The sequence below is a fragment of the Akebia trifoliata genome, chromosome 12, assembly GCF_017979445.1.
Source record: "Akebia trifoliata isolate Shusen 1 chromosome 12, ASM1797944v1, whole genome shotgun sequence".
Lineage (NCBI taxonomy): Eukaryota > Viridiplantae > Streptophyta > Magnoliopsida > Ranunculales > Lardizabalaceae > Akebia > Akebia trifoliata.
In genome coordinates, this window is record NC_141386.1 from 31,939,408 (window position 1) to 31,964,298 (window position 24,891).

Consider the following 24,891-nt stretch of genomic DNA (forward strand, 5'->3'; position numbering starts at 1 on the left):
TGTGGCATCCAAATGCATGGACAAGGATAAAATTCTATGAATTTTAAAATAATAAATAAATAAATAAATTCACCATCACCGTGAATTTTAATTTTAAATGAGTTTTGTAGCCATATCTATTTTCAAAATCTTAAAAGTCCCAAATAATTCTTTTTTTTTTTTTTGGAAATTTCTTTGCGACCTGAGTTATTCTATGAATTTAGAGGAATGTGGTTTTGGATTGTGATGTGATAATGCATTTGAAAGCTACAATTGGTAATTCAACTTTTACTTATTACACTCCATTTTTTTAATTATTTATCATACTCAAATTAAAGATTAAGACAAACAATTCGAGCATTGGAGAGGTTTGGCTCAAATTATTATCTCTACATTATAAAATTTCGTTCAAACAATTTCAATAGATTTTTACGATTATGATTAGGCTCATGTACAATCCTAAATAATAAAAAAAATGAAAATCTAAAAGAAGAAAAAAAAATAGGAATAGAGAGAACTTTTATTAGCACCCTAACTTTTACTAGTTCTAAACCATTTATTTATGGATAAATCTCTATTTTGTGTGCTAAATATGATAAAAGTCCAAGTTCAATATATTATTCATTTTAATTCCCAAAATATGCATTCATCATTTTTATAACCTACAAACTCGTGAGTTCATCACTTTTAATATCCATCAATTCGTAGATATACCAACTAATTTATTGATTATAAAAGTGACGAATTCACTTGAAATGCATATTTTGGGAATTAAAATGAACAGTGTACTAAAATTAGAATTTGGACATACCTTGCACACGTTTTATATCAGGTAAAAGTTGGGGTGCCAATAGCATTTATCTATTTTATTATTATTATATTATTAAAAAGTATTTATTATTATTATTATTATTATTATTATTATTTTCAAAGAGATAGATGATTCCGACATATGCCAGCCAAATCTCCGGCGAACGTTAATCTAAGCCGCAGCTCTTGTGATTTGTCAAGCTTCCGATGTCCGACAACAATTCAGCTTGAAGCTCCACCTCAAGACCAATAATCTCTCTCTCTCTCTCTCTCTCTCTCTCTCTCTCTCTACAATTAACAAAGAAAAGAAATTTTTGAAATGGTCTCTAATCAAAACTCAGACACATTTATCCGACGAAGGTCAATCGTGCAGCTTTTAAAAATTACAAGCTAGGGTTTCGAGATCATCAATCATGGGTTGTTTCAGAAAAGCAAAGCTCGCAATCGACTCATTTCGAGATTTTGCTTCCAAGATCGTAACCCGAAGAGACTCTCTAGCTTCAATTCAAGATGGGAGTCACCGATTCAAACAATCATATTCTGATCTTTCTGGTAAGAACTATTCTAGGGTTTCTATTTCTTCTTTGATTGCTTCAAAACCTAGTTTTCAAATTAGAGGGAAACAAAACTACAATCAAGAATTTATTGGCCTTGGACGGAGATTTTACTATGTGGATCGACGCCAGGTTCAGCATTTCAGGCCAAGAGGACCTCGAAGATGGGTTCAGAACCCTAGAGTTTTACTGGTTGTTGTGGCGGTTAGCTCGGGAGTTTTGATTTCGGTTTATTATGGGAATTTGGAGACAGTTCCGTATACCAAGCGAAGCCATTTCGTTATTTTGTCGAAAGATTTGGAGAAAGAGTTGGGAGAGTCCGAATTCAAGAAAGTGAAGGCTAATTTCAAGGGAAAGATTCTCCCTTCGATACACCCTCAAAGTGTTCGTGTGAGGTTGATATCGAAGCACATAATTGAAGCCTTGCAAAGAGGGCTAAGCCAAGACAACGTTTGGAGTGATCTTGGGTATGCCTCGGAAAGTAGTACTGGGGCATATGAAGGGAGCACCGCTCGAGACCCTTTGATGGCGTTGAGTGGCAATGTAGAAGGAAAGTTGGAAGGAGATTGGCACCAAGAAGATGAAATTCTTAATGATAAGTGGGTTCAACAGAGTCGAGAGAGAGGTCGGGCACGTGGCTCGCAACCTGAAACTAAGCATTTGGAAGGATTGAATTGGGAAATATTAGTGGTAGATGAACCTGTTGTGAATGCTTTCTGCCTCCCTGGTGGGAAGATAGTCGTTTTTACTGGATTATTGCAACATTTCGAGACTAATACTGAGATAGCTACTATAATTGGGCACGAGGTAATTTCAATAAATCTCAATTCTGTTCTAGATTTTCCTAGGTTGAAACTGAAATACAATCTTCAAAATAAGAAAGCTTTATCTATGAATTTTATTAACGAAAGAAAGTTTTAAACTTTCTTTGTGTCTCGCAGTTTTATAATCATCAATTTTTACTTTTCAAAAAAAATAAAGATCCGAAGTTTCTGATTCTTTGGAATTTTATTTCAATTCCATTGGATGTGTTGCACTAGAATGGGTGTGGTCTGATTTTGACCAGGATAACGTGTTGGATTCAGCAATACCTCCCAAAGAATAGAACTCTAGACTCGCAATATGTTTGGCAGGAGAATACATTATTGAGCCTTCTAATTTCTCAATTTATGATAAATGCTACTCAGTATCTTTCAAGTAGGGAAGCAAAATTGGAAATGTTGTACAAGAGTTCTGCACTTGTCCGACACGGGTAATTCTCCCCTTTAGAAGAGTCTATGCAACATAGACCATGGGTGTTTCCTAACTAGGCTCTAAGTTATTAGAGTGCAAAACGGAATCTCTTTGCTCAGTCCATAAAACCAAAATGTATATCCATGATTTGGATTTTTTGGTGATCTATATTAACAGGTTGGGCATACAGTGGCTCGACATGCAGCAGAGATGATGACGAAGAACCTATGGGTTGGCATCCTTCAGTTGGTTCTCATTGTGTTTGTTTCCATGCCTGATCTTGTCAATGCGATGTCACATCTTCTCATAAAGCTTCCTTTTTCCCGGAGGTATCTTCTCTAATTTCAATATTTTAAGCAGCTTTTGGGAATCAATTTTATTAATAACATAGTTCATGTTTACTTGTTGGAATCCTCTGCCAAAAAAAAAAGGAATCATTTTGAATTGTTGAAATTTCTTGTTCATAGAAATTATACTATTGGGTCTTTTGGATTTTGTACATATTTTACACATTTCGTAAAGGTAGATCATGTACTTGAACCAATATCTCTCTTTAAGACCAATGCCAAAATGCTTGCTCACAGAACCAAGGGGATGGTGTACGCCCTTTGTTATTTTTTAGATTAAGTCTGATTAGAGGAAAATTGTGATGGAGTAAGCAAGAACTTCGATAAGATTGTCAAGGATATTAGTTGACTTGTACAAATGGTAGTAGTAGGTATCATTGAAGGCTTCAAAGTGGAATATGATGGTTTGTCAATTTCTCATCTTTAGTTTGTAGATGTTTCTATATTATCTTGCAAGGGCTCACAAACCCACCATTAATATTTGAGATGCGGCCTCCTTTATTTAGTAGCAGTTTTGTGTTTGAGGATCTAGTCGTAAAAAAGTGAGACTTCCCAAGCCTCGGCCTAACTGATAGACCATCTTACATCTTCTCGTGTTCTAATCTAACCCAGCTTATATGTGCTTATTTAACATTCTGCCCCAAGTGCTGATCCGCTATTTTGCTCTCTACGTACTAGGATGGAAATGGAAGCAGATTACATTGGGCTACTGTTGCTTGCTTCAGCTGGATACGATCCTCGAGTGGCACCGATGGTGTATGAGAAGCTGGGGCATGTCACAGGCGATTCTGGTTCTGTATGGAAAGATTATCTCCACACCCATCCATCTGGTAAGAAGAGAGCGCAGTTGTTGGCCGAAGCCAAAGTCATGGAAGAAGCACTCTCAATTTACAGGGAAACAATAGCAGGCCGAGGGGTCGAAGGCTTCTTATAAGATGTAAAAAACTCGATCCGTTTCTGATTGAAAGTGGGATTTTTATTTTTATTTTTTATGTATGTGAACGTGATCTCAGGAATTCTTCCAACACGTGATTAAAATTTTCATAAAGAAGTTTGTGTCTAACTGTGGTTTTGTCTCTGCCTCTGGTATCTCTAGTCTGGTTTCTGCGATGTTCCCTCATCTCATATTACATCATGAAAAAAGTATACCATGAAAGTCATTTGAGATGGATTGACTGAAAATAAGAGGCATATAAGGTTAAAATGTAAGATGGCAGATTAGAAATTCAGTAAAGGGGATTAAAACATTTCCACCTTCATTTCCCCATGACACACTCCAGCTGCAAACTTAACTTGTTTGATCATTCTTCATTTTAGTGGGACATACAGTGTTAATTAGATGGAAGGAGATGGGATTGAGAGTGGAATCAACCAGATTGGGTTCCACAAGATAATTCGTGTCAGCCAAACAGAATTCAACTAATCTTATTTTAAGCAAAAGCCTTTTTATCATTAAAAGTGTATAGTCTGCACGTTTTGGATTATACATATAATCAATGTGTGTAAGGATTCAAGGAATTTTAAATTTGGTGAATATTCCAGGCAAGAAGCTTGACCATTTACAAGATATACAATGGGATCTTCCTTTCCCTGTTTTCGCTTACTGCAAAGAATTGGAAGTAGCCAGTGCCTTAGATCTTCCCACGACAATTTTTCTGGGATGTAGAGCTTTCCGCATATCCATGTGTTGGTTGAAGTTCAGATTTATGTAGCTAATGTGTCTGTCTTATCAGGCGTTTAATTAGAACCAAACTCTTGGTTCCACTTTTCAAGCTCTTCCCACTTGCTTTTCTGTAGGCTGGGTCTAATGACGGTCATTGCTTTCTGAAAATCTCCATGTGTCAAGGCCCGTATCTGGTGAAATACGTAATATAGGGCATATCAGCATAAATTTTGTAAGTGTATATATTCTTTTTTTTTTTCCTTTGATAGGGAGCAGGAAAACATTTGAAAAAGGGGTGAAACCTTGTTCTAAAAGCCATGCAGATCATTCATGCAAAACAGTTCAAATGACTAGCAGATCATTGGTGTAGATTTAACAATTTCATTGAAAACTCATAAAAGAAACAAGAACTAGTCCTTACGGGTAATACTAGCAAGCAAGAGTAGGGAAACCAGAAAATAATATCCCACAAGTGGTCTCTCAAATAAAAAATCCATCCTAAGCTCAAAAACCCAGTATCAAATTTGTGAGCCACTAGGGGCATTTCTCAGCTCCCATCACCTCAGAAAAAAAAAAAAAAAATTGTTAACTGAAATCTAGAATTCACCTTAACCTCATTCCATATTTGGTTTTGTAGTTGTAGAGAAGGGCTGAGTCAGGACTATGAATTATTGAGAAGAATTATACATGCAAGCTCTGACACTTTTTGGTTCAAGTGACAAGTGACTAACTGACATCTGAGGTGCATCATCAATTCATTTATTTTTATAATAAAATAAAGCAACATAATCCCCTTGATGTTCCAGGTCCATAGATTTCAGCAATATTGCATTTAAATCTAGAGGGAAGATCCTTTGAAGCCTTCTCCCTCTTGCAGTGTGTAGGTGTACTTGGAGGGAGAGAAATGATAGAACCTTGGAGGGGAAGAAGGGAGACCACACTATTGTGGATGTCAAAGAAATGTTGTTGTTCTTGGATTTTTCTACTTTTTGTTTGCTTGCAATGTGTGTGCGTGTGAAGGTCCAAGAGAATTCCAGGTCTTCTTTGAAGACTTTGTTTTTAGATGGGAGTCAATTGCATCATGATTCCAGGCCCTCTTATGTGTGATGTTCAAACATTTCTTTCAGCTTTTCTTTAGTTTTCTTGATGTTTGTTTTGGGTTTCCCTTTGGATGGTCTCACTGAGCGCCCTTTTTTGGCATCCCCTTACGCTATAATTCAGTTTCTTTTCTTTTATGATTTACCTTACTTATCACCCCAACCCCCCCAACACACACACAAGAAAAAAGAGCCTATTGGTGTGTGTGTATACATATCCTTCTTTAGAAAACTATATGTAATTTCATGAATTGATATGTTACAATAAGTCGATGCGGCAAATAAGGTCTTTTATTTTTTTAATATTTAAGATAGTTTTCTTGTTCATGCAACTGGTGAAGATCTAGGTACACATTGTCCATGCATGGCCTGCTTCATCAATGAGCTGAAATTATTGGTGCGACAAGGTGAGCCTAAAAAACAGGCCCAACCCTGTGCTAGAAGAAACTAGAAAATGGATTCTCGTGATGATTTGATTCATCAATAATTAAGTAGATTTGACCAAAAGGAAAAAAAAAAATATAAAGGACAACACATGGTTTATGCTGAAATTTCTAGATCTAATAAATATCAAATGGGTTCTACTATCCCAACATATAAGTAATACAGTTCCTTGATCACATATTATCTTGCACACCTCTTTTTTAATTTGTACCACCCACCCTCCCCCCCCCCCCCCCCAACAAAAAAAAAAAACCAAAAATAAAAGAAATACACACACAGCATGGACGAGTTTCATTTTTCATCATCATCTGCATTTCCAGTTATACTTTTGATGGATTTAACCTCCAATCATGCGAGAAGAACTTAAAGCTGTTTTGATTGCTTACCTTATTTGCCTTTACGGTGAGAATGTTTGGACCAAGTTCTCTAATTGGCATCATTGCGGCTTCTTCACACAAGGCTTGCAGATCGCTCCCAGAATATCCTATGTATTTGAATATCATGTTAAGGTCCTGATATTGATAACATGGTCGACACTCCAAAATATATTATATCCTGAAAGTATTGTACCTTCTGTCTCCTTTACAAGTCTGTCTAGTTCTTGAACTGGTAAAAATAAAAAATAAATATTAGAGTTCACATTCCCTTATAGGTAGTACTTATTGATTTAGCTAAGAAACTAGATTTAATTTCCAAACCAACAATTTTAATACAATAAAACATATGTTTTTGAAACGACCAATGAATGTGAGCACTCTTACCAGGTAAAGAAAATGCTTGACCCTTGAGCTTATTTTTAAGAATAAGTCTCCTCACACTTTCATCTGGTAAAGGTATATAAATCCTCTTCACCTATTCAAAGTTTCACATGAAATTAAATTTCACTACAGATGATTGGTTGTCAAAATAATGTTTTACTTGGTTCAATGTGCTACACTAGTGAGTACCAAAGGGAAAGCATATTGGAATAACAATTGTGCCTAAAATAATATTTGAGACTTCCATTTGACTGCAATCACACCTTGAAATATCAACAAAAGCTCTTTATGTACACAAAAGAATTCAACAAAATCTTGAATAATCTGTTCCACAAATGTATACTCGTAATTGTTCTCCACATGGCTCCTTTTGTTAAACTTCTCACAAATAGATCATGATGAAGAATGCATAAACACAGTTATAGATCAGTAACTTAATAGCAAAAAAAGATGGATATAAATCAAGGCAGGGCACACTCCAATAAAGCATTCTCCTAGGGACTTGCAATGGATTTCACCATATTTGTTTTCAATTCAAGTTTTTTGAATTTTTTTTGCTTATCCAAGTATCCCCACTCTTTGGGTTAGACTAATCCCACGGTCACATGCACCGCCCCCTTGGAAAGTCCTACGTGCAACTGGTTGAGTTGAGGGTCAACCGGACCCTAGAGGGTGGACTTGGTTTATTTTCAACATCATCATCAATAATTTATCCAAAATATTAGTGTTGGCAACATGTATCCTATTTCACCATCTGACTCTATTTTAAGCCATATCCTTAATCAAGGGATATCAGCCTTCCTTTCACCATTTCAGAGGCTTTGACTTGAACCAAAAAAATTCCTAATAGGTGCCATCAACTCAAGACTCAATATTGCATCGCTAATCACTTGGATGCAACCAGAGGTTCCCCAATATGTATCAAAGCAGTTTGCATCTTAGTTGCATGAAGTGGGAGCAATGAGGGAAGTGGATTCAGAGGTGGGCCAGAGATGCTGCAAATTTTAAAAATAAAGCATGATAGCCTATGAACTGTGTAACATGCATGGGTGAGCAAATGGTATATGCAAAGAATGTATAATAGAATCTATTATTATTACTAGTTTTTTTAATAGGAAACAAACATCTGATATATAATATAATTTATTGTGATCAGCGATTTGCAAGTATGTAACTTAAATTCTTGAATATGAGACAGTGAGATGAGGTTTCTTGGTGTGAAGTTATAACATAATAATTGCTCTAAAGATTTTGTGCTTAATAGTAACAAGACAGAGGGTACCCTTTTGTTCTGAGCATCATAATGGTGCTGAGAACGATCATTTATTTTCCTTGTGAAAGAACTGTGTAAACCCTAGAACCACTATTCCTCAAGTATAGGAAGAGAATCATGTAGCCATATACTAACCAATCGCCTGAGAACTGCATCATCCAATTCTTGTGGTTTATTAGTTGCACCTGCATTAACAGTGAAAGAATCTCAGATGGTTTTTTTTTTGTTTAATCTGATTACCTAAAGTTGTGGCATTAGTCTTTATAACAAAACTTTCATACAAAAGAGACCAATGGACTACAAAATGAGGGGAAAAAATGCACAAAGAAAAAAATAGAAAGTTTTATACAAAGCGAAAATAACTACTGAGATAAGGACTGATAATGTGTTAGCTGCCCATTTCTTCCAAAAAGCAAGTAAATTTCATTCAAAAATATCTAATTGATCGAAAAAGAAAAGATCCCTATTTTGGATAAAAACACCTATAAATTTCTTTAATTTTTTTGCTTGGCAAGCAATATTAGTGATCACTAATTAGTAGGTGAAGGAGTGATTTGAACTCGGGTCATGGTATCGACACTCGCAGATTTAACCAACTTAGCAAGCTGGCACCTTTAAAAAGAAGGAAAGATATATCTCACTTTATTTATATGCAATTTATAGTTTCTTTTTTAAAAGAAAAACAGCTCTAAATTGCATATAAATTAAGTGATATACATCTTTTCTTGATTGATGAAGCGAGATATCTTGGATCATGGGACAGAAATAAGCATCAAATAGATCTGTCTAGCTCACCAATGACAATTATTTGATCATCAGGATTAGAGGTCACCCCATCAAACTGGACTAGAAACTCTGACTTCAATCTCCGGCTTGCATCATTCTCATTTGCCAACCTTGAAGACATAATACTATCAATCTGTACAACACAACATTGTGAAATACGCAACCATGCAAACACAAGACGCTATCATAGTATTTCTGTAAGAAAATAATTGGAGCACAAAAAGAGTAACTGAATGAATGTACAATAATATCTTTCTTTACAAGCATAAATTTTCATTGAAAAGCCAGATAGTACAATCATAAGGAGGACGAGAAGACCATCCAAGAAAAACGGAAAACTGATGAAAGGGAGAACCTAAGGAATAAATATCAAGAACAAACAAATGGCTTTCCCATCAACAATTTGTCAGAGCAATCAGACTCCCACCTAAAATGTAGTACAGCAGTAGAATGTACTATAATATATTAAACAACAGAAAATTTATTTATTGGAAAAGCACATGAAATTCTTGCTCATAATATGTCAGTGAAGATTCTACTTTATCAGGGCATGCATGCTTATACATTAGAATACTTACCAAAAAAATACTAGATATCAGAATGCCCCATATAAATTTTTTTTCCGCATGGAATACTTATCTGAATTTGTACACTTTCAATACGATTTGATAAAAGTAAAGCCTAGTTGAGACATTTTGTTTTGGGGAAAGGTTTTCTGCAAAAAAGTACAGAAGTCTGCAGTTGGGGTTTTTCTTAAATTTGGCAGCTGAGGATGCGATCAAAGGCATCTGCATGTTTCATCATGCACCCTGCTCCTATGTGTCAAGTTTCAGCTCACTCCATGGAATGGAAATATGACTCTCTTTTCCAAGTCAAGATGACTAGCATATAGACAGAAGCACTTCAGTTTCAAACATTAGAAGACTTATGAGGGAGTTCACAGATTGAGTAACATACTTCATCGATAAAAATTACAGATGGCTGCCTAGAAATAGCAACCATGAAAAGAGTCCGAACTAGCTTTTCAGCCTCTCCAACCTGTTCCAGCATAAAACAAAACTTATATCTGTTTTTCCACCGAAATGAACAAACAAAACAAAACAAAAAGAAAAGAGCCGTTCCCATGTTTTCCCAAGAAAAAAAGAGAGAGATTAGCACAGACACATACCCACTTTGATGTTAAAGAAGAGGCAGACACGCTAAAAAATGTTGCCTCTGACTCTGATGCAACAGCTTTGGCAAGCAGCGTCTTTCCATTACCAGGTGGACCAAAGAGAAGCAAACCTGAAAAATAGAGTGAAGAAAAGATGCTGAGAAAGATAAGTGCCATTAGGTGATATAGTAAAAAAATTCATCTGAAGGTGATAACTTCTGAAGAATTACCTCTGGCTGGTCTCCGAAGGCCAGTGAATAGGTCTCTTCTTTTAGTTGGTAGGATGACCATTTCCAACAAAGTTTGTTTTGCCTTCTCAAGACCAGCTGCACATGATATTGGGCCTCACTTCACATTGAGAACAATTGCAAACAAAATGAATAGAAAGAAGAGAACAAATTATGCTTTCGTACCAACATCTTCCCATTTAATAGAAGGGCTTCTATCCACAATCACAGTATTTATCATTTCAACCAGTTTTGGATCATGACCGCCACTAGATTCTTGAATAGGTTTCGAGCTGCCAGCATTGTTTGTTTGATTTCTCCCTAGAGAATTACTTCTAGCAGTAAAGGAAGGTTTCCGTAGTGTATCTTTTCGAGTAGCTGACACTGTTGATGCAATTCCTGCAGATTGCGGAGGTACAGTGGTCTGCAAAGAAATACAAGTGAAAATAATTAACTGGAGATAGAAATAAACAAAATCAATCAAGAAATGGGTCTTCAATTAAATGTAGAAAACAAACTAAATAAGTACCAAGACACTTCCATCTATATAAAATCACAAACAAAATATCAAAGAAGGGCATTAATAATAATTAAGGATGGGAAAGAAAGTTGTAGCTTGCTAAGGAGAGGTTATGTGATGTCTAAAGATCCTGCAAGTGTAGGCACTCCCGAATTGTATGGTGCATATAAACTAACCCAAAATCATTTTTTGTAAAATTACTATTAAAGTCGGGCTTTTTTCATAATCCACTAGGCGTCCATCTAATCCACCTTACCTTCTAGTTGTTACAACAATCAAGGTCCATCTACCAACACATTGTTTCCTGATGAAGTGAAATCCACCCTAGTCTGTAAATTAAATATTGTGCATTGATTTATGGTTACACATTACAATTGAATAGTGAAAGGTGTGAAATTAGTTATTACATGGAAATCCTCAACAGTGCTTCTACCTAATACCACTTTTATATATGCGAAACTTTAATTAAAATATAAAGAGATTAAAGAAAGGTGGCAAACTTGTTTTTTGGAATTTTTTTTATGAAGACTACATAGGAGGCTTAGGAGAACAGCAGGGGTTGGATAAGATACTAGGGTCGTTTTGTAGAAATAAGATTAAAAAATTTGTCCAAAAATAAAATAAAATTGGAAGTTGCTTTGGCAAAAATGAAGGCAAATAGGGCTCAAGACCAAATGGTAATTCGATAGACACATGGGAATGCATGGCAAATACTAGAATGTCCCACCTAACATATATACCAACAAATGGGATGTACAAAGTTGCACAACCATCTAGGCGTCAAACAAATGAGCCACACTATGAAACCATGGAAGCAAATGATTGAACAAATATATATATATTTAAAGTGAGAAAAAAAAAACACAAATACCAGAAAATCCACTCAATTCTATACCAAGGTTTTCAACCATCAAGACATTCTTCTTACTCAAACAATTGATAAAGATGCTTAGGGAAAATAAGAATGTGTATTTTCTATTGGGAACTTTTCTAGACCATTGTATTCTATGTTTGAGGGCTGGCAATATTTCAGTGTTTTTTTTTCCCACCTTAAAAAGGATTTTATGGAATAGAATTTTATTTGCCATTTTTCGGTAAATAGATAAGGAAATGAATGGTTGTATCTCTGAGGTTCGAGAGCATTTGGTTTAGGAGATGATTATTGCAATTCTAGGGTTGTTATTCTTTTAGTGCAAAATCTTTAGGGAATTTAAGGGGGTGTTCTTTGAAAATTTCTTGGGTAAATGGAATTGGGTTTGAAGTATTTGATGTGGGAAGTGAGGTTTGTTTTTTATTTAGGTGTGTGGGTGGACTGCCTTTTCTGCAGTTTTTTTGTATTTGGTTGGTCAGCCCAACCACCTTTTTCTTTGATAATGAAATTCACTCATAAAAAAATATAAAAAAAAGTAATAGATGACACTAGAGAGGAGGTCAATGCAAAAATAGAACTCCAAAGAGTCTCTTTGGAGTCAAAACAAGATTTAAATTAGTTGCAACTTTAGTAAGTACAAGCACAGAAAGGATGTATCAGTAAAATCAATAGCAATTACAACACCCAAATGACAACTTCTGTCATCTTGCTTCTATTATTTGTAAGGATGGAGAGATTGAGGGGGCATTGCCCGTAGAATTAGAGTTGGGTAGTTAACACGGAGTGTTCCTAAAATGCTAGATGACCGATGTACAACAATGAGAGGAGAATTCTACAAGGTGAAAAAAAGACCAGCTAAGATTTATGGAGTTGAATGTTGCACAATCAAGAAACAATAAGCTAGCAAAATGAGCTTAGCAAAGATGAAGATATTGAGATAGATGATTGGAGATACTAAGAAAGATAAAATTAGAAGGGGAGAAAAAAAAAAAAAGCATTCCCGAGAATAATGGAATAGTCATAGTAGACGGTACACTAAGGGAAAGTCAATTGAAGTAGTTAATGTGCTATGAAGACTAACAACATTACCAATAAGAATGAATGTGCAAATTTAACATTGCCAACAAGCGAAGGGAAGACCAAAACACGTGGATTTGACGTCTAATTGTCTTTAATCCCTTCAAAACTTATATTTCATTGCTGATCTATAAAAGAAATATCTCAGCATGATAAGATGTTGGTCCAACGTTTTATAGTTGATAAAACTAATAATTGAATAATCTTGATTTTGGAACTAAAATATCTACATTAACACTTTAACAAGTGTAGACCTTACCTTGTTTGTTAGCCGCACACCAGCTGGAACCAAGAATCAAGGAATTGTGGGCAACACAAAAAACAAAAAACAAAAAGTTCAATCAATCACTTGGGCATATATCAAGTTACAAGTCTACGACCACAAGGGCTTAACTTTCCACACCACCAACACCTATATATTTTTAGGTGTATTGGATGGGTTTGCATCATTTGATATCAGAGCCAGCACCACAATTGGGCCGCCACAGACATCGGCTGCAATTTGGGGTGATGTATCACATCACCATCAAGATATGGGCTTAACTTTCCGCACTACTAACACAGGTATTTTTGGTGCATTGGTTGGGTTCATATCAAACCACAATGATCGAAACAATTAAACTACGTGAGAACTTATAACGACTTATAACTACAGTACGGACCTTCCCTTCGGCTTAATACTTGTAATCTGTCAGAAACTTGGCCCTGCCATTTCAATATCTTTTCAAGATAAGATTTCACCTTCAGTTGTTCACTGTTACAAAACCAATTATTCGGTTAAATCCCAGATATTACGAAATCTAAATTTAAGATTTTTAATTTTTTGGGGGGATTAATTCTTGCCTGGAGGAGATGAAAGAAGGAGGTCTGGTGTCCTTAGCTTCGATCAAAATGCGTTGAGCGTTCTTATAGTGAGAGATGGCGTCTTCGATCAAACCCCACTCTTCAGCACGAACAGCTTTGGCGATCTCTTCTTTGGCTAATTCAAAGTATCCTTTTAATTTGTAAGCGATCCTTTCGTTCGAAATAGGAGTTCTATTAGCGACGTTTTCCATTGTTTGATCTTCAGAAACCCTAGGTGGCGGTGGTGGTGTTGAGTGAGGATCATCGACAGGGCGAAGACCAGAGAAGATTTCACTTAGAGAATCAAACAAGCCCTTGATGGTGCTCATTCCTGAACATAGAGAAAGAGAGAGAGAGATCGAACGATTAATAAATGATAATATTTATAGAGAGAAGAAAACAATTGGAGGGCGAGAGTCCAAATTTTACCAAGTTGAGAAGAAATGAGGAAAGTTCGAGAAGAATTTCATTCTATGGTTTGGTTCTGACTTTTGAGAAGCGAAAGAGAGGAAAGGGCGCAGCAGCAACTCTCCTGCGGGTTTGCTTTGATTTTACGGTTTTACCAGAATACCCGCCATTTGATGGTAAAATTATTTATTGGTATTATATAAATAATTTTAATTTTTTTTCTTCTTATTATATGATTTAAATAAATAATAAATATTTCTAATCATATTTAAATATAATTACTTCTATATGAAATAGGATATCCATTTAAAATTGAAATTTAGTCAAAACCGAAAACTCTGGTTTTCGATCCCTATTTTCAATATTTGATTGGAGTCCTATCTAAAAGGAATCAAACCGATTTTAATGTACATATATACTATCCTTAAAGAAGATAAATTTTAGTTTTTGAAGAAAATTAACACATATTTATTAGAACCATTTTTTTTTATTTTTTTATTTTTTATTTTTTATTATAGATGGTGTTGTCTATTGTATTATTGAAAGAATATTTTTTTTTTTTTTGGTTTTATCTATTTATTAAAAGCCATAATCAATGGGTACCCGTGGTTTTGATTGTCGTTCTTATTTTAGAATCGAGATTGGAATTGACAAGTATTGAAATGAAAAAATATGATGGTTCTGCTTCTAGAAATCTTAGGAATCAAACCAAAATCATCTCATTAACATCTCAAATATAAAAATCACAAAACCCATTTAACTCAGCTAAATATTTTTAAAGGGTCGTATCGTGGACACGTGCAAAAGGAACTCATATGTTCACTCACAATCTTAACCGTGTGAACGCACAAAAATCTAATCTTATGAGATAAGAGATGTATCTCAATAATACATTAAGTATCTATAAGATTTATCTCGATAGTTGGATTTCATGTTTACATAGTTAGGATTCTGAGTGAACACTTGAGTTCCCTTTCAAGGAGTCTAGGCATCCCAACCCATTTTTAAAATTTCAAACATATTATGTCGAATATCAAACAAATCAATTTAATAGACAATTCAAATCGACTATCTTACCTTAGTTGGCTCTTTGATCGGGATGCTTGGAGCATCTAAAAATATTGTCGATTACACAAAATTCAAAACGATAGTTATAATGTTCTACTAAAAATTTAAGGAAAAATTATGAAAAAAATCAAAAAAAAAAAAAATATATATATATATATATATATATATATATATATATATATTATATATATATATATATATATATATTTATAAAAAACAATCTAATTTTTGAAAAATTAGAAAAAAGATACAAATCCAGTCATTGAAAGACCGGTTTTTCTCTCTCTTCACTGTTCTATCATCTTTCTCTCTCTTATACATTAAAAAAAAAATTTGAATTTTTTTAAAATACCGGTCATTGAAAAATCGATTTTTCTCTTTTAAAATACTGGTCATTGAAAGACCGATTTTTCTCTCTCTTCACTTTTCTATCATCTTTCTCTCTCCTCTACATTTAAAAAAAAATCAATTTTTTTTAAAATACCAGTCATTGAAAAACGATTTTTCTCTCTCTCTTTACTACGATTTTTTTTTAAAATACCAGTCATTGAAAGACCGATTTTTGGGGGTATTCGAAATTATTCGATTAAGGTAATTATTTATTTATTTATTATTATTTATTTTAATTTGATTCTCGATTTGGTATTTGTGTATGCACTTAAATTGATTCATTGATTTTTGGGGGTATACGCGGTATTAAGGACAACCTTTAATTTTTCGAAAAATTAATGGATCGATTTGACCATTTTGAGGAGTATGAAATCAATTTTTAATGTCATGTACACACATGCCCAAATTTTGAATTGCCACGTGTATTAGATCGGTGAGTTAACCCACATGCCCAATTTATAAAAAATCAATTCAAACTTCCAATATCCCTAAAATCAGTGAGTCGACTCGCAATTTGTTAATCAAAATGGTTGAATCAATCCATTAATTTTTTGGAAAATTAAAGGTTGCCATTAATACTGCGTATACCCCCAAAAATCGATGAATCAATTTAAGTGCATACACAAATACCAAATCGAGAATCAAACTAAAATAAATAATAATAAAAAATATAAAAATAAAATAAAAATTACCTTAGCCGAATAATTTCGGATACCCCAAAAAACTGGTCTTTCAATGACTGGTATTTAAAAAGAAAATTCGATTTTTTTTAAATATAGAGGAGAGAAAAGTGAAGAGAGAGAAAAATCGATCTTTCAATGATCGATGTTTTAAAAAAATTCAATTTTTTTAAAATGTAGAGGAGAGAGAAAGAGGATAGAAAAGTGAAGAGAGAGAAAAATCGGTCTTTCAATGATCGGTATTTTAAAAAAATCAATTTTTTTTTTAAATGTAGAGGAGAGAGAAAGAGGTGAGAGAAGTGAAGAGAGAATAATCAGTCTTTCAATGACTAGTATTTTTAAAAAATTCGATTTTTTTTTTAAATGTAGATGATAGAAAAGTGAAGAGAGAGAAAAATCGGTCTTTCAATGACCGGATTTGTATCTTTTTTCTAATTTTTTAAAAATTAGATTATTTTTTATAAATACATTTTTTTTTTTTTTTGATTTTTTTCATAATTTTTTCAAAATTTAAATTAAAAAAAAAAAAGATATAAAATATTTTTATTTAATTAGATTCATTGATGGCATGAGATTGATGACTGCAAATTAAAGTGATGAAAAGATGGATTTCAAATGATATAGGATTTGTTCAGAGATGGGAGACAATGGGAAGAGAGGACCACACCAAGGGAAACTGATTGCATGATCACAGCCATCCATCTAAAGATTATTTTATATACTTCACCAACCATCATTATATTTTGATAAAATCAGGTAGGACTAATGAAGTAGTGAGAGATCACAGCCGTTGGTTTGCCTTAAAAAAAACTCTTAAACTTCCAGCCCTTTTTACCAGAAATAACTGCCAAGCAAAAGAGGGATGATTGAACCTCCACGTCTTAGTCTCAGAAACTCTCTTTGGCGCTTAATAGAAGAATGCAAGAACATGAGAGAGCTTAAACAAATCCATGCCCAAATCCTAGTCTCTCCCTACCTCCCTAAACATGACCGCTACTTCCTCATCACTCGTCTCCTCTTCTTCTCTGCCATCTCTGAATCGGGCTGTCTCAATTCTGCCACCGAGATTTTCCACCGCATTGAGAACCCAAATCTATTTGTGTACAACACCATGATCAGAACCCATGCCTGTAAAATCAACGGTGCAATCGAAAGCTCTTCTTATCGATCACTCATTCTCTATAAACAAATGCTAAGAGAAGGGGTTCGACCCGATCACCTCACATTCCCTTTCCTTGTAAAGGAATGCACACGGAGATTGAATCTTGAATTGGGTACAAGTGTACATGCCTATATCATCAAGATTAGATTCGACGAGGATCGATTTGTTCAAAATTCAATTATAAATATGTACGCGACGTGTGGGTACTTGAATTGTGCGCAACGTGTGCTTAATGAAATGTCTAATCAGGATGTTGTTTCATGGAACTCGTTGCTTATTGGGTGTTTAAGATGTGGGGCTCTTGATTCGGCGTTAGATATATTTAAGACGATGACAACGAGAAATGTTATTACTTGGAACTCGATTATTACAGGGTTTGTTCAAGGAGGTCGGGCAATGGAGGCCTTAGATTTTTTCCATGAAATGCAGGTTTCAGGTGACGATACAACTAGACCCGACAAGATAACTATGGCTAGTGTTCTTTCGGCTTGTGCTTCTCTTGGTGCACTTGACCAAGGGAAATGGGTGCATAGTTTCTTGAAGAGGAACGAAGTAGAGTGTGATTTAGTGATTGGAACTGCACTTGTAGACATGTATGGGAAATGCGGGTGTGTAGAAAGAGCAGTTGATGTCTTTAAGGAGATGCAGAGCAAGGATGTATTTGCATGGACAGCTATGATTTCGGTGTTTGCTCTTCATGGACTTGGAAAAGAGGCTTTCGATCTATTAAAAGAGATGGAAACGAAAGGGGTGAAGCCAAACCCTGTAACATTTGTGGCACTCTTGTCTGCTTGTGCGCATTCTGGTCTAGTAGAGAAGGGTCGTTGGTGTTTTGATGTTATGAAACACATTTACTCGATTAAGCCATTGGCCCAACACTATGCATGCATGGTTGATATACTTGGTCGAGCCGGACTCTTTGATGAGGCCGAAGGGCTTATTAAAAGCATGTCAATGGAGCCAGATGTCTTTGTTTGGGGTGCATTGCTTGGAAGCTGTCAGATGCATGGAAATGTAGAGTTAGGGGAAAGGGTTGCACGTTATCTAATCGAATTGGAACCGATGAACCATGCTTTCTATGTTATCTTGTCTGACATATATGCCAAAGCTAATAGGTTTGATAATGTGAAGAGAATTAGGATCTCTATGGAAGAGAGAGGGGTAAAAAAGACTGTGCCAGGTTGTAGTATGCTTGAAATAAATGGTGTTGTTCATGAGTTTTCGGTTCGAGGATCTTCTGAAGCTACAATGAAGGAGATAGAATGGATTTTGAGTGGGGTTAGTGACGAGATGAAGATAGCGGGATGATACACCCAATGTCAATAATGGACTAATAGAGACCGAGACATGAAGATTGTATGCACCCGTCAAGAATCTACTTGTCCAGTTAAAAGATTCAACTGCCACTATTGAGGGCTTCTTGTTGGAAGAAATTGATTGAGATGTGTTATCAAGTTGTCTACATTCTTCAAGAAGGATGTGCAGATACGGAATAACGAGGATCACATTGTGTCTATGATATGGTTCGGGGAGCAGTCAATTCTGCTCATACGACTTGGTACTTCATGCATCCATCTCATGAAATTGAATTTTTCAATCTCCTTGCTCGATAATGAAATTGAATTTTTCAATTATATTGATCAAAGGATCCTTATGAACTGTTGGATGGAAGGAAACTTCTTTAGTTGTTACATAAAAATTTAATTAATGGAATGATATTGACAGGACTGTGGAGTTGGATCTTTTGTTCTGAAGAAAAGTTATGCAAAAGTGAGGACTGTTTGAACTTTTATTTTCTGAAAAAACTGGGACAGTGTCTCAAGCTCTTCTTATACTTCCATAATTTTCTTAATATATTTATTCCTTTATCAAGTTGTTTGTATCTGACTAATATACCAAGTTTATCATGATTATATCAGTCCGAAAATCCAAGATATGAAGAATATATTTTCCTGTCTTCCAGCATTGCTTAGATTGCTTAGCCATGTGTTTCCTTTTCGCACAGTTTCTTCTTTTTTTTTTTTTTTTTTTAATTTACCTACGAAGTCTTTGATTAAGCTCTAAGTTGAATGCGTAAAATCCAAATTTACCGTTGAAGTATTGAAGATGGTTCATCATAAATTCATCAAAATGGAGGAGACTTCAAGCTCACTTCAATATGAACTCAACATATTCTTCAAGGAGAAACGAAGCCTCAAGGCTAGTAGTTGGAGGTGATCGAGATTTTAAGCCTAACATTCTTGCTAATATCTAAATTACTCTTTGAACCATGTAGCTTGGCTGGTTGGTTTGAAATCCTTGGCAATACCTATTGAAGGCTGTATTCTCAAAACCCTTTAATATGTTTTACTTGTATAGGAAAAAGCCGAAAGGATCATTTAAAAAAAATAAAAAAATCTATTGCTTGTGAGCATTTCTAAGGTCTTAATTTTGTTATTTTGCATCAAAATATCTATTGCATCCAATCCATGCATTCCTTTAAGGTTTCACATACAGCAAACTAACAATGACAGAGCCGATAAAATAAATTCAGTTGTTTCTTTCATCCTAAAACTGGACCCACTCATGAGAAAAAAAATAAAAGAGAAAACTGATGGGAAAAAGACTAGCACTTGAAAATGGTACTTATCTCGTCCAACCCTCTTTGCATCCACAGATGTCACTTTAGATTGAACAAGACCCAACAACAACCAAATGCAGATTTTTTTTTCTCCCCATTTGTGTTCTCACCAATATAAAGATGAGTGTACAAGAGCATTTTGCAAGGTATGATGATCTAAAGCAATAATGCAGAAGGTGTGGTTCTACGAAGAATATGGTCCTAAAGAAAGCCTCAAGTTGGGAGATTTCCCACTCCCCACTCCCCAGCACAACCAACTACTTGTCCAAGTCCGAGCCGCTTCTCTTAATCCAATTGATTTCAAGAGACGCCAACGACCAATCTTCCCTTCGGATTTCCCCGTAAGTAGAACAGAGACTACTAATACATCTCCATAGGGGGGAGGGGGGGTCTCACATATTGGATGATTTATAGGTCTATAAGCCAAATATCATACTATCAAGCAATCCTATATGAAGGTTGTGACATAGAACTGTATGATTAGCTATCGGCTCAACCCATTTCTGTTCTATTTCAATTTCTCGCTTTAAATTGGTCTAAATTGAATAACATCTCATTATGTATTATATAATTCTTAGGCCTTAAAGAATTAATGAGTTGGGATATTGATGTAGGTGGTTCCTGGTTGTGACATGGCCGGAATTGTCGTTGGAAAAGGTGATACTGTCACAAAATTTAATGTTGGCGACAAGGTTTATGGAAACATCCAAGATTTCAATGCTAAAAGGAAATTAAAGCAGCTTGGGACGCTAGCTGAGTACATCGTCGTGGAGGAAAACTTGGTGGCACTGAAACCCGCAAACCTGTCGTTCGACGAGGCCGCAAGTTTGCCACTAGCACTACAAACTGCAATTGAAGGCTTTGAGACAGCGTGTTTTAAAAAGGGCCAGACCATTTTTATCGTGGGTGGAGCTGGTGGTGTTGGCACGTTGGTTGTTCAGTTAGCTAAGTACTTCTATGGTGCTTCTAATGTGGTCTCCACAACAAGCACTCCAAAGGTGGAGTTTGTCAAGAGCTTGGGAGCTGACAAGGTCGTCGATTACACAAAGACAAAATACGAAGAAATTCAAGAAAAATATGATTTGGTTTACGATACCATAGGTACATTTCTCACCTACTAAACATAATTTATTTTACAAAATGATTTTAATTTAGTTGATCCATTTTTTGTTTTTTCATTTTTAAATCTTTAACATAGGTGACTCTAAGAATTCATTCGTGGTAGCAAAGGATACTGCACCTATCATTGATATTACGTGGCCTCCATCGCATCCTAGAGCAGTTTATTCGAGCTTGACAGTCTGTGGGGAGAACTTAGAGACCCTTAAGCCATACTTGGAGAGTGGGAAGATCAAGGCCGTGATTGATCCGACCGGGCCTTATTGTTTTACAGATGTGATCGAAGCTTTTCGATATCTAGAAACAGGGAGAGCTAGAGGAAAAGTTGTCATCTCTTCCTTCCCAAATTACATTCTATGTGAGAATAACAACAAAATAACACCTGAAATTATTAATTTCTAAGTCAAGAACAAGATGTTAGTAAAGATTGAAAATAGTGAGTTAAGTTCACTTGGCTACATAGATGTGTGTACTTATCAATGAAGTTATGGAACTTAGATTAAGTAGTAGTCAGTTGTACAGGGCCTTTTACTTTGGGCGCACTAATCGAATGGACCAATTTTTTTGCGATTTGATTCATGATCAATAAAGTCATTAGATTTGAGCAAATCTTCTTGGTCTAGACATTATATTTGATTATTTTTTTACCATCAAAATCAAATATCTGAGTCACCAATCAAGTTGATTTGGTGTATAAATCCACCAAGAGATTGAACTAATAATATCATAGGGCCAGCAGGGCCAAGGCCCATTTTCAAGGGAATAAGCAAGGGAAGAAAGAAAGTTGCTATTGCCACACCACTTTTGTTAACATCACACCAACTGTGTGCAATTCTTTGATTTACAAAGGAATTGGTGTGGCATTAACAAAAGTTGGTGTGTTAATAGTAGCTCTGAAAAAAATTACCGTTGCAAGGTTTTGGTAAACTTCTTTATTTCAAATGGGTTGAGATCCATTGTCATGAAAAAACAAAAAATTCCAATTGTTATAACATGAAATCCAATGGTTGGGATTTATTACAAGAATTGTAACATCCCCTAGAGAAGCTGATTCTTAGGATATCTACATATGCCTTGGGAATCCCTAAGAAATCTCTACCCAGCTCACTTGTGTCTCGGATAAGTCCTTTAAAAAATATATAGGGTGACTAAGACATAACCCTCTACGCTTTTTGGAGATATTCTTGAGATTAGGGGTGTCAATGGGTCTGGTTTGGGTTGGTTCCATATATTGCCAGGACACGAACTTGAACATCGGTTTCAGTTCTGGGTATGAAACCTTTGGAACCATAACCGACCCAATAAATACCTGATACTTATTGAGTACTTGTTAATAAAAAAAAAATTTAATTTGACTTAATTTTAAGGATCATTTTACTCAAATGGATTACCACATTAGCAATCCAACACCACCGTCCTCTAAATTTCATCAAAAAACTCGTATGAAAAAAATTCAAATAAAAAAAATTACTTTGAGCTTGATCCAAGGTTTTGAGAATGGGTGGCCACTGAACTTTCACATAGCTTTTTAAAAATTCCATGGTGAAAAATAATTTCTTTTGAATATTTTTTTTCAAAATTCATAGAATTTTGTCCTCTACGACCCTAAATCATCGGATCGTGTTTATTTATGTCACAAGATGAGACCAAGGAACCTTAGTAAGGGAGAAATCCTTACCAACTTAACAAGGCTAGTCATAATCAGACTCTTATATTTGTTTGTACTGTTTAATTTTGAATGAGGTGTTTTAATCTTTAAAAAGATTAAAGATGAGAAAAATCTAACTTGTAAGCATGTGAGTTCAATTTTGTTCTTTGAAGTTGAAACTTGAGAAAGAGAGAAGGGAATATGGATAGAGGTTTAGAAAATAAGAACGGTTGAGACTTGAGAATTAAATTATTTGTTTGAGAAGATATGAAATATTGAAATATCTCTCCATAATTATTAATTACTATTAATTAATTATACTATTAAATAATAAATACAAACGTCACCTTAAATACTTTTTTATAATAAAAAAAACACCCTATTTACCCATTTACCCAATGGATCCTTCAAATTACTACCCATAACCAATCCGAAAATTAATCGAGTCTTTCATAATGGACCTAAAATCGATTAATCGATTTCGGGTAATTGGGTACCGATTGACACCCCTACTTCAGATACCCCTTTGTGTTTTCAAAATGATGATATAACCTTAATCTCCGTCTTCTTTGTGAGATTGATTAAAATGACTTAAATGTCCTCATCTTCATTATATAACAAAAAAAAAAACACCCTTGATTTTTCTCCTCAAAAGTCAACCCTGTAATCTTCCATCTTTAGGGTAAACTTTTAACTCAGAGCTTCTACTTCTAGTCTTTGATACCTAGTATGAGAATATTTCATCGAGGCCACCTGAAGGGCGTTCCCTCACTTACCTGGTGCGTATGATGTGCAGAATTGCACGTGCCTGGGGGAGGATCCCACATGCCTTGGTTCCGGCCTTAGCTCATCTGGCCCCCCTAGTCAAATGTAAGTCTAAACACCCTCATTATCGAAAGAAAAAAAAAAAAAAACTTCAAAACTCAAGTAGAGATAGAAAAGATAGAATATTCAAAGAATAAGAAGATTGATTTTTGGGTAGAAAAAATCAACAATTTTCTATAAAAGGTCCAAGAGCTTGAGGGAGACATATTTTTTAGGCTTGTCAATGGATCGGATCATACCTAAAATCCAATTTGATATTGGTTTCCAATAAGGATTGCCTATTGGATTGGTTCTGGATTAATCATGTTCCAATCCAATAGATCTGATAAAATGTGAGAAATTATGTTAATATATTTTATTTATATTTTGCATATCAAAATCAATTTGATCCTATCCAATTATTGCCATATCAGATTTGGATCTTAATATTTCTGGGTGGATCTGATCCTTATCAGTTTGGTCCCAGATCTACCCCTAGTTCGGGACCCAATCCATTGACAGCCCATGTAGCAAGAAAACCCCATATTAATAGCAAGAAATTGAAGGTGAAAATGATAGTAAATTGACAGGAGAGAGAAATTTCTCTCTCCTGCCCACACATTTTAATTTTAAGATTTTAAATCTTAAAAACTGTGACCCACATGAATTATCACAATTAGAAATCTAACACCATAGTCTCCTAGATTTTATGAAAAATGTTTTTCAAGTTTGATCCAAGCAATCGTAAATGGACGACTATCTAGCTATCAAACTTAAAATTAAATTTCAAAAATGAAAAATAAATTATTTTTTTAAATCTTTTTTTCTTAAAATTCAAAGAATTTCATTCTCTACAACCCTATTGCATCCGATTATGTTTTTGAATTTCACAAGATGATCTGATTAAGAAATTTTCATTTTTCATTGTGGGCAGGAGAGAAATTTCTCTCTTAATGCTTATGTCATGTGCGTCACATGTCAAGCCGTTGTTGGGCTGTGAGCAAATTTACTTACAGAGCTGTGAGCAAAAATCATTCGCGATTGACCATACATGTTAGGCTAGGTCGCACCAACTTGGATGCCTTAACGTGCGGGCTAAAGATGTATAGAAAACAACTAATATTGAGCACATCAAGAAACTTATAATAATGACATATAAGCCAATTTTGACAAAAAGCCATTAACAAATCACGAGAGGAACATCGTGCCATTATTTTCTTCAATACTTTTTTAATAGTAACTTGGTAAGCTTAGTTCACATTTGGATCAAGGACATCCATAACCTCTAATAATATGCAATTGAGACAGGTAGGTAAAAAAGAAAGGGTATTTTAGAAACAACCCTCTATAAAAATAA

At 34.9% G+C, this 24,891-nt stretch overlaps 3 protein-coding genes and 1 pseudogene across 7 annotated transcripts; 3 read left to right on the plus strand and 1 right to left on the minus strand.

Annotated features, from left to right (window-relative positions):
* Positions 1 to 910: 910 nt before the first annotated feature.
* On the plus strand, positions 911 to 3,986 carry LOC147389566 (mitochondrial metalloendopeptidase OMA1-like). 2 transcript variants are annotated; one of them, XM_086417635.1, is made up of 4 exons: positions 911 to 1,341; positions 1,476 to 2,150; positions 2,754 to 2,905; positions 3,602 to 3,986. In XM_086417635.1, exons 1-4 carry the CDS (start codon positions 1,300 to 1,302, stop codon positions 3,855 to 3,857), a joined length of 1,125 nt encoding a protein of 374 aa, XP_086273761.1. In that variant the 5' UTR covers positions 911 to 1,299; the 3' UTR covers positions 3,858 to 3,986. The 2 variants fall into 2 exon arrangements, with proteins under 2 accessions (XP_086273761.1, XP_086273760.1); XM_086417634.1 differs by having other exon boundaries at positions 911 to 2,150.
* A 335-nt stretch (positions 3,987 to 4,321) lies between these two features.
* On the minus strand, positions 4,322 to 14,213 carry LOC147389567 (AAA-type ATPase family protein). Of its 2 annotated transcripts, XM_086417632.1 has the most exons (14): positions 14,065 to 14,213; positions 13,636 to 13,966; positions 13,455 to 13,546; positions 13,052 to 13,074; positions 10,511 to 10,748; positions 10,328 to 10,423; positions 10,113 to 10,228; positions 9,902 to 9,982; positions 8,954 to 9,077; positions 8,294 to 8,343; positions 6,889 to 6,979; positions 6,698 to 6,733; positions 6,514 to 6,611; positions 4,322 to 4,777 (listed from the first exon to the last, which is right to left on the minus strand). In XM_086417632.1, exons 2-14 carry the CDS (start codon positions 13,962 to 13,964, stop codon positions 4,661 to 4,663), a joined length of 1,491 nt encoding a protein of 496 aa, XP_086273758.1. In that variant the 5' UTR covers positions 13,965 to 13,966; positions 14,065 to 14,213; the 3' UTR covers positions 4,322 to 4,660. The 2 variants fall into 2 exon arrangements, with proteins under 2 accessions (XP_086273758.1, XP_086273759.1); XM_086417633.1 differs by lacking the exon at positions 14,065 to 14,213 and having other exon boundaries at positions 13,636 to 14,042.
* A 2,668-nt stretch (positions 14,214 to 16,881) lies between these two features.
* LOC147389568 (pentatricopeptide repeat-containing protein At5g66520 pseudogene) lies at positions 16,882 to 19,308 on the plus strand (annotated as a pseudogene). Its single transcript, XR_015170889.1, has 2 exons — positions 16,882 to 18,901; positions 19,069 to 19,308. The product of XR_015170889.1 is annotated as a pentatricopeptide repeat-containing protein At5g66520 pseudogene (transcript).
* Positions 19,309 to 20,090: 782 nt separating this feature from the next.
* LOC147389569 (2-methylene-furan-3-one reductase-like) lies at positions 20,091 to 21,672 on the plus strand. 2 transcript variants are annotated; one of them, XM_086419384.1, is made up of 3 exons: positions 20,091 to 20,304; positions 20,578 to 21,064; positions 21,162 to 21,672. In XM_086419384.1, the coding sequence occupies exons 1-3, from the start codon at positions 20,131 to 20,133 to the stop codon at positions 21,482 to 21,484; spliced, it is 984 nt and encodes a 327-aa protein (XP_086275510.1). In that variant the 5' UTR covers positions 20,091 to 20,130; the 3' UTR covers positions 21,485 to 21,672. The 2 variants fall into 2 exon arrangements, with proteins under 2 accessions (XP_086275510.1, XP_086275511.1); XM_086419385.1 differs by having other exon boundaries at positions 20,282 to 20,421.
* Positions 21,673 to 24,891: the final 3,219 nt, after the last annotated feature.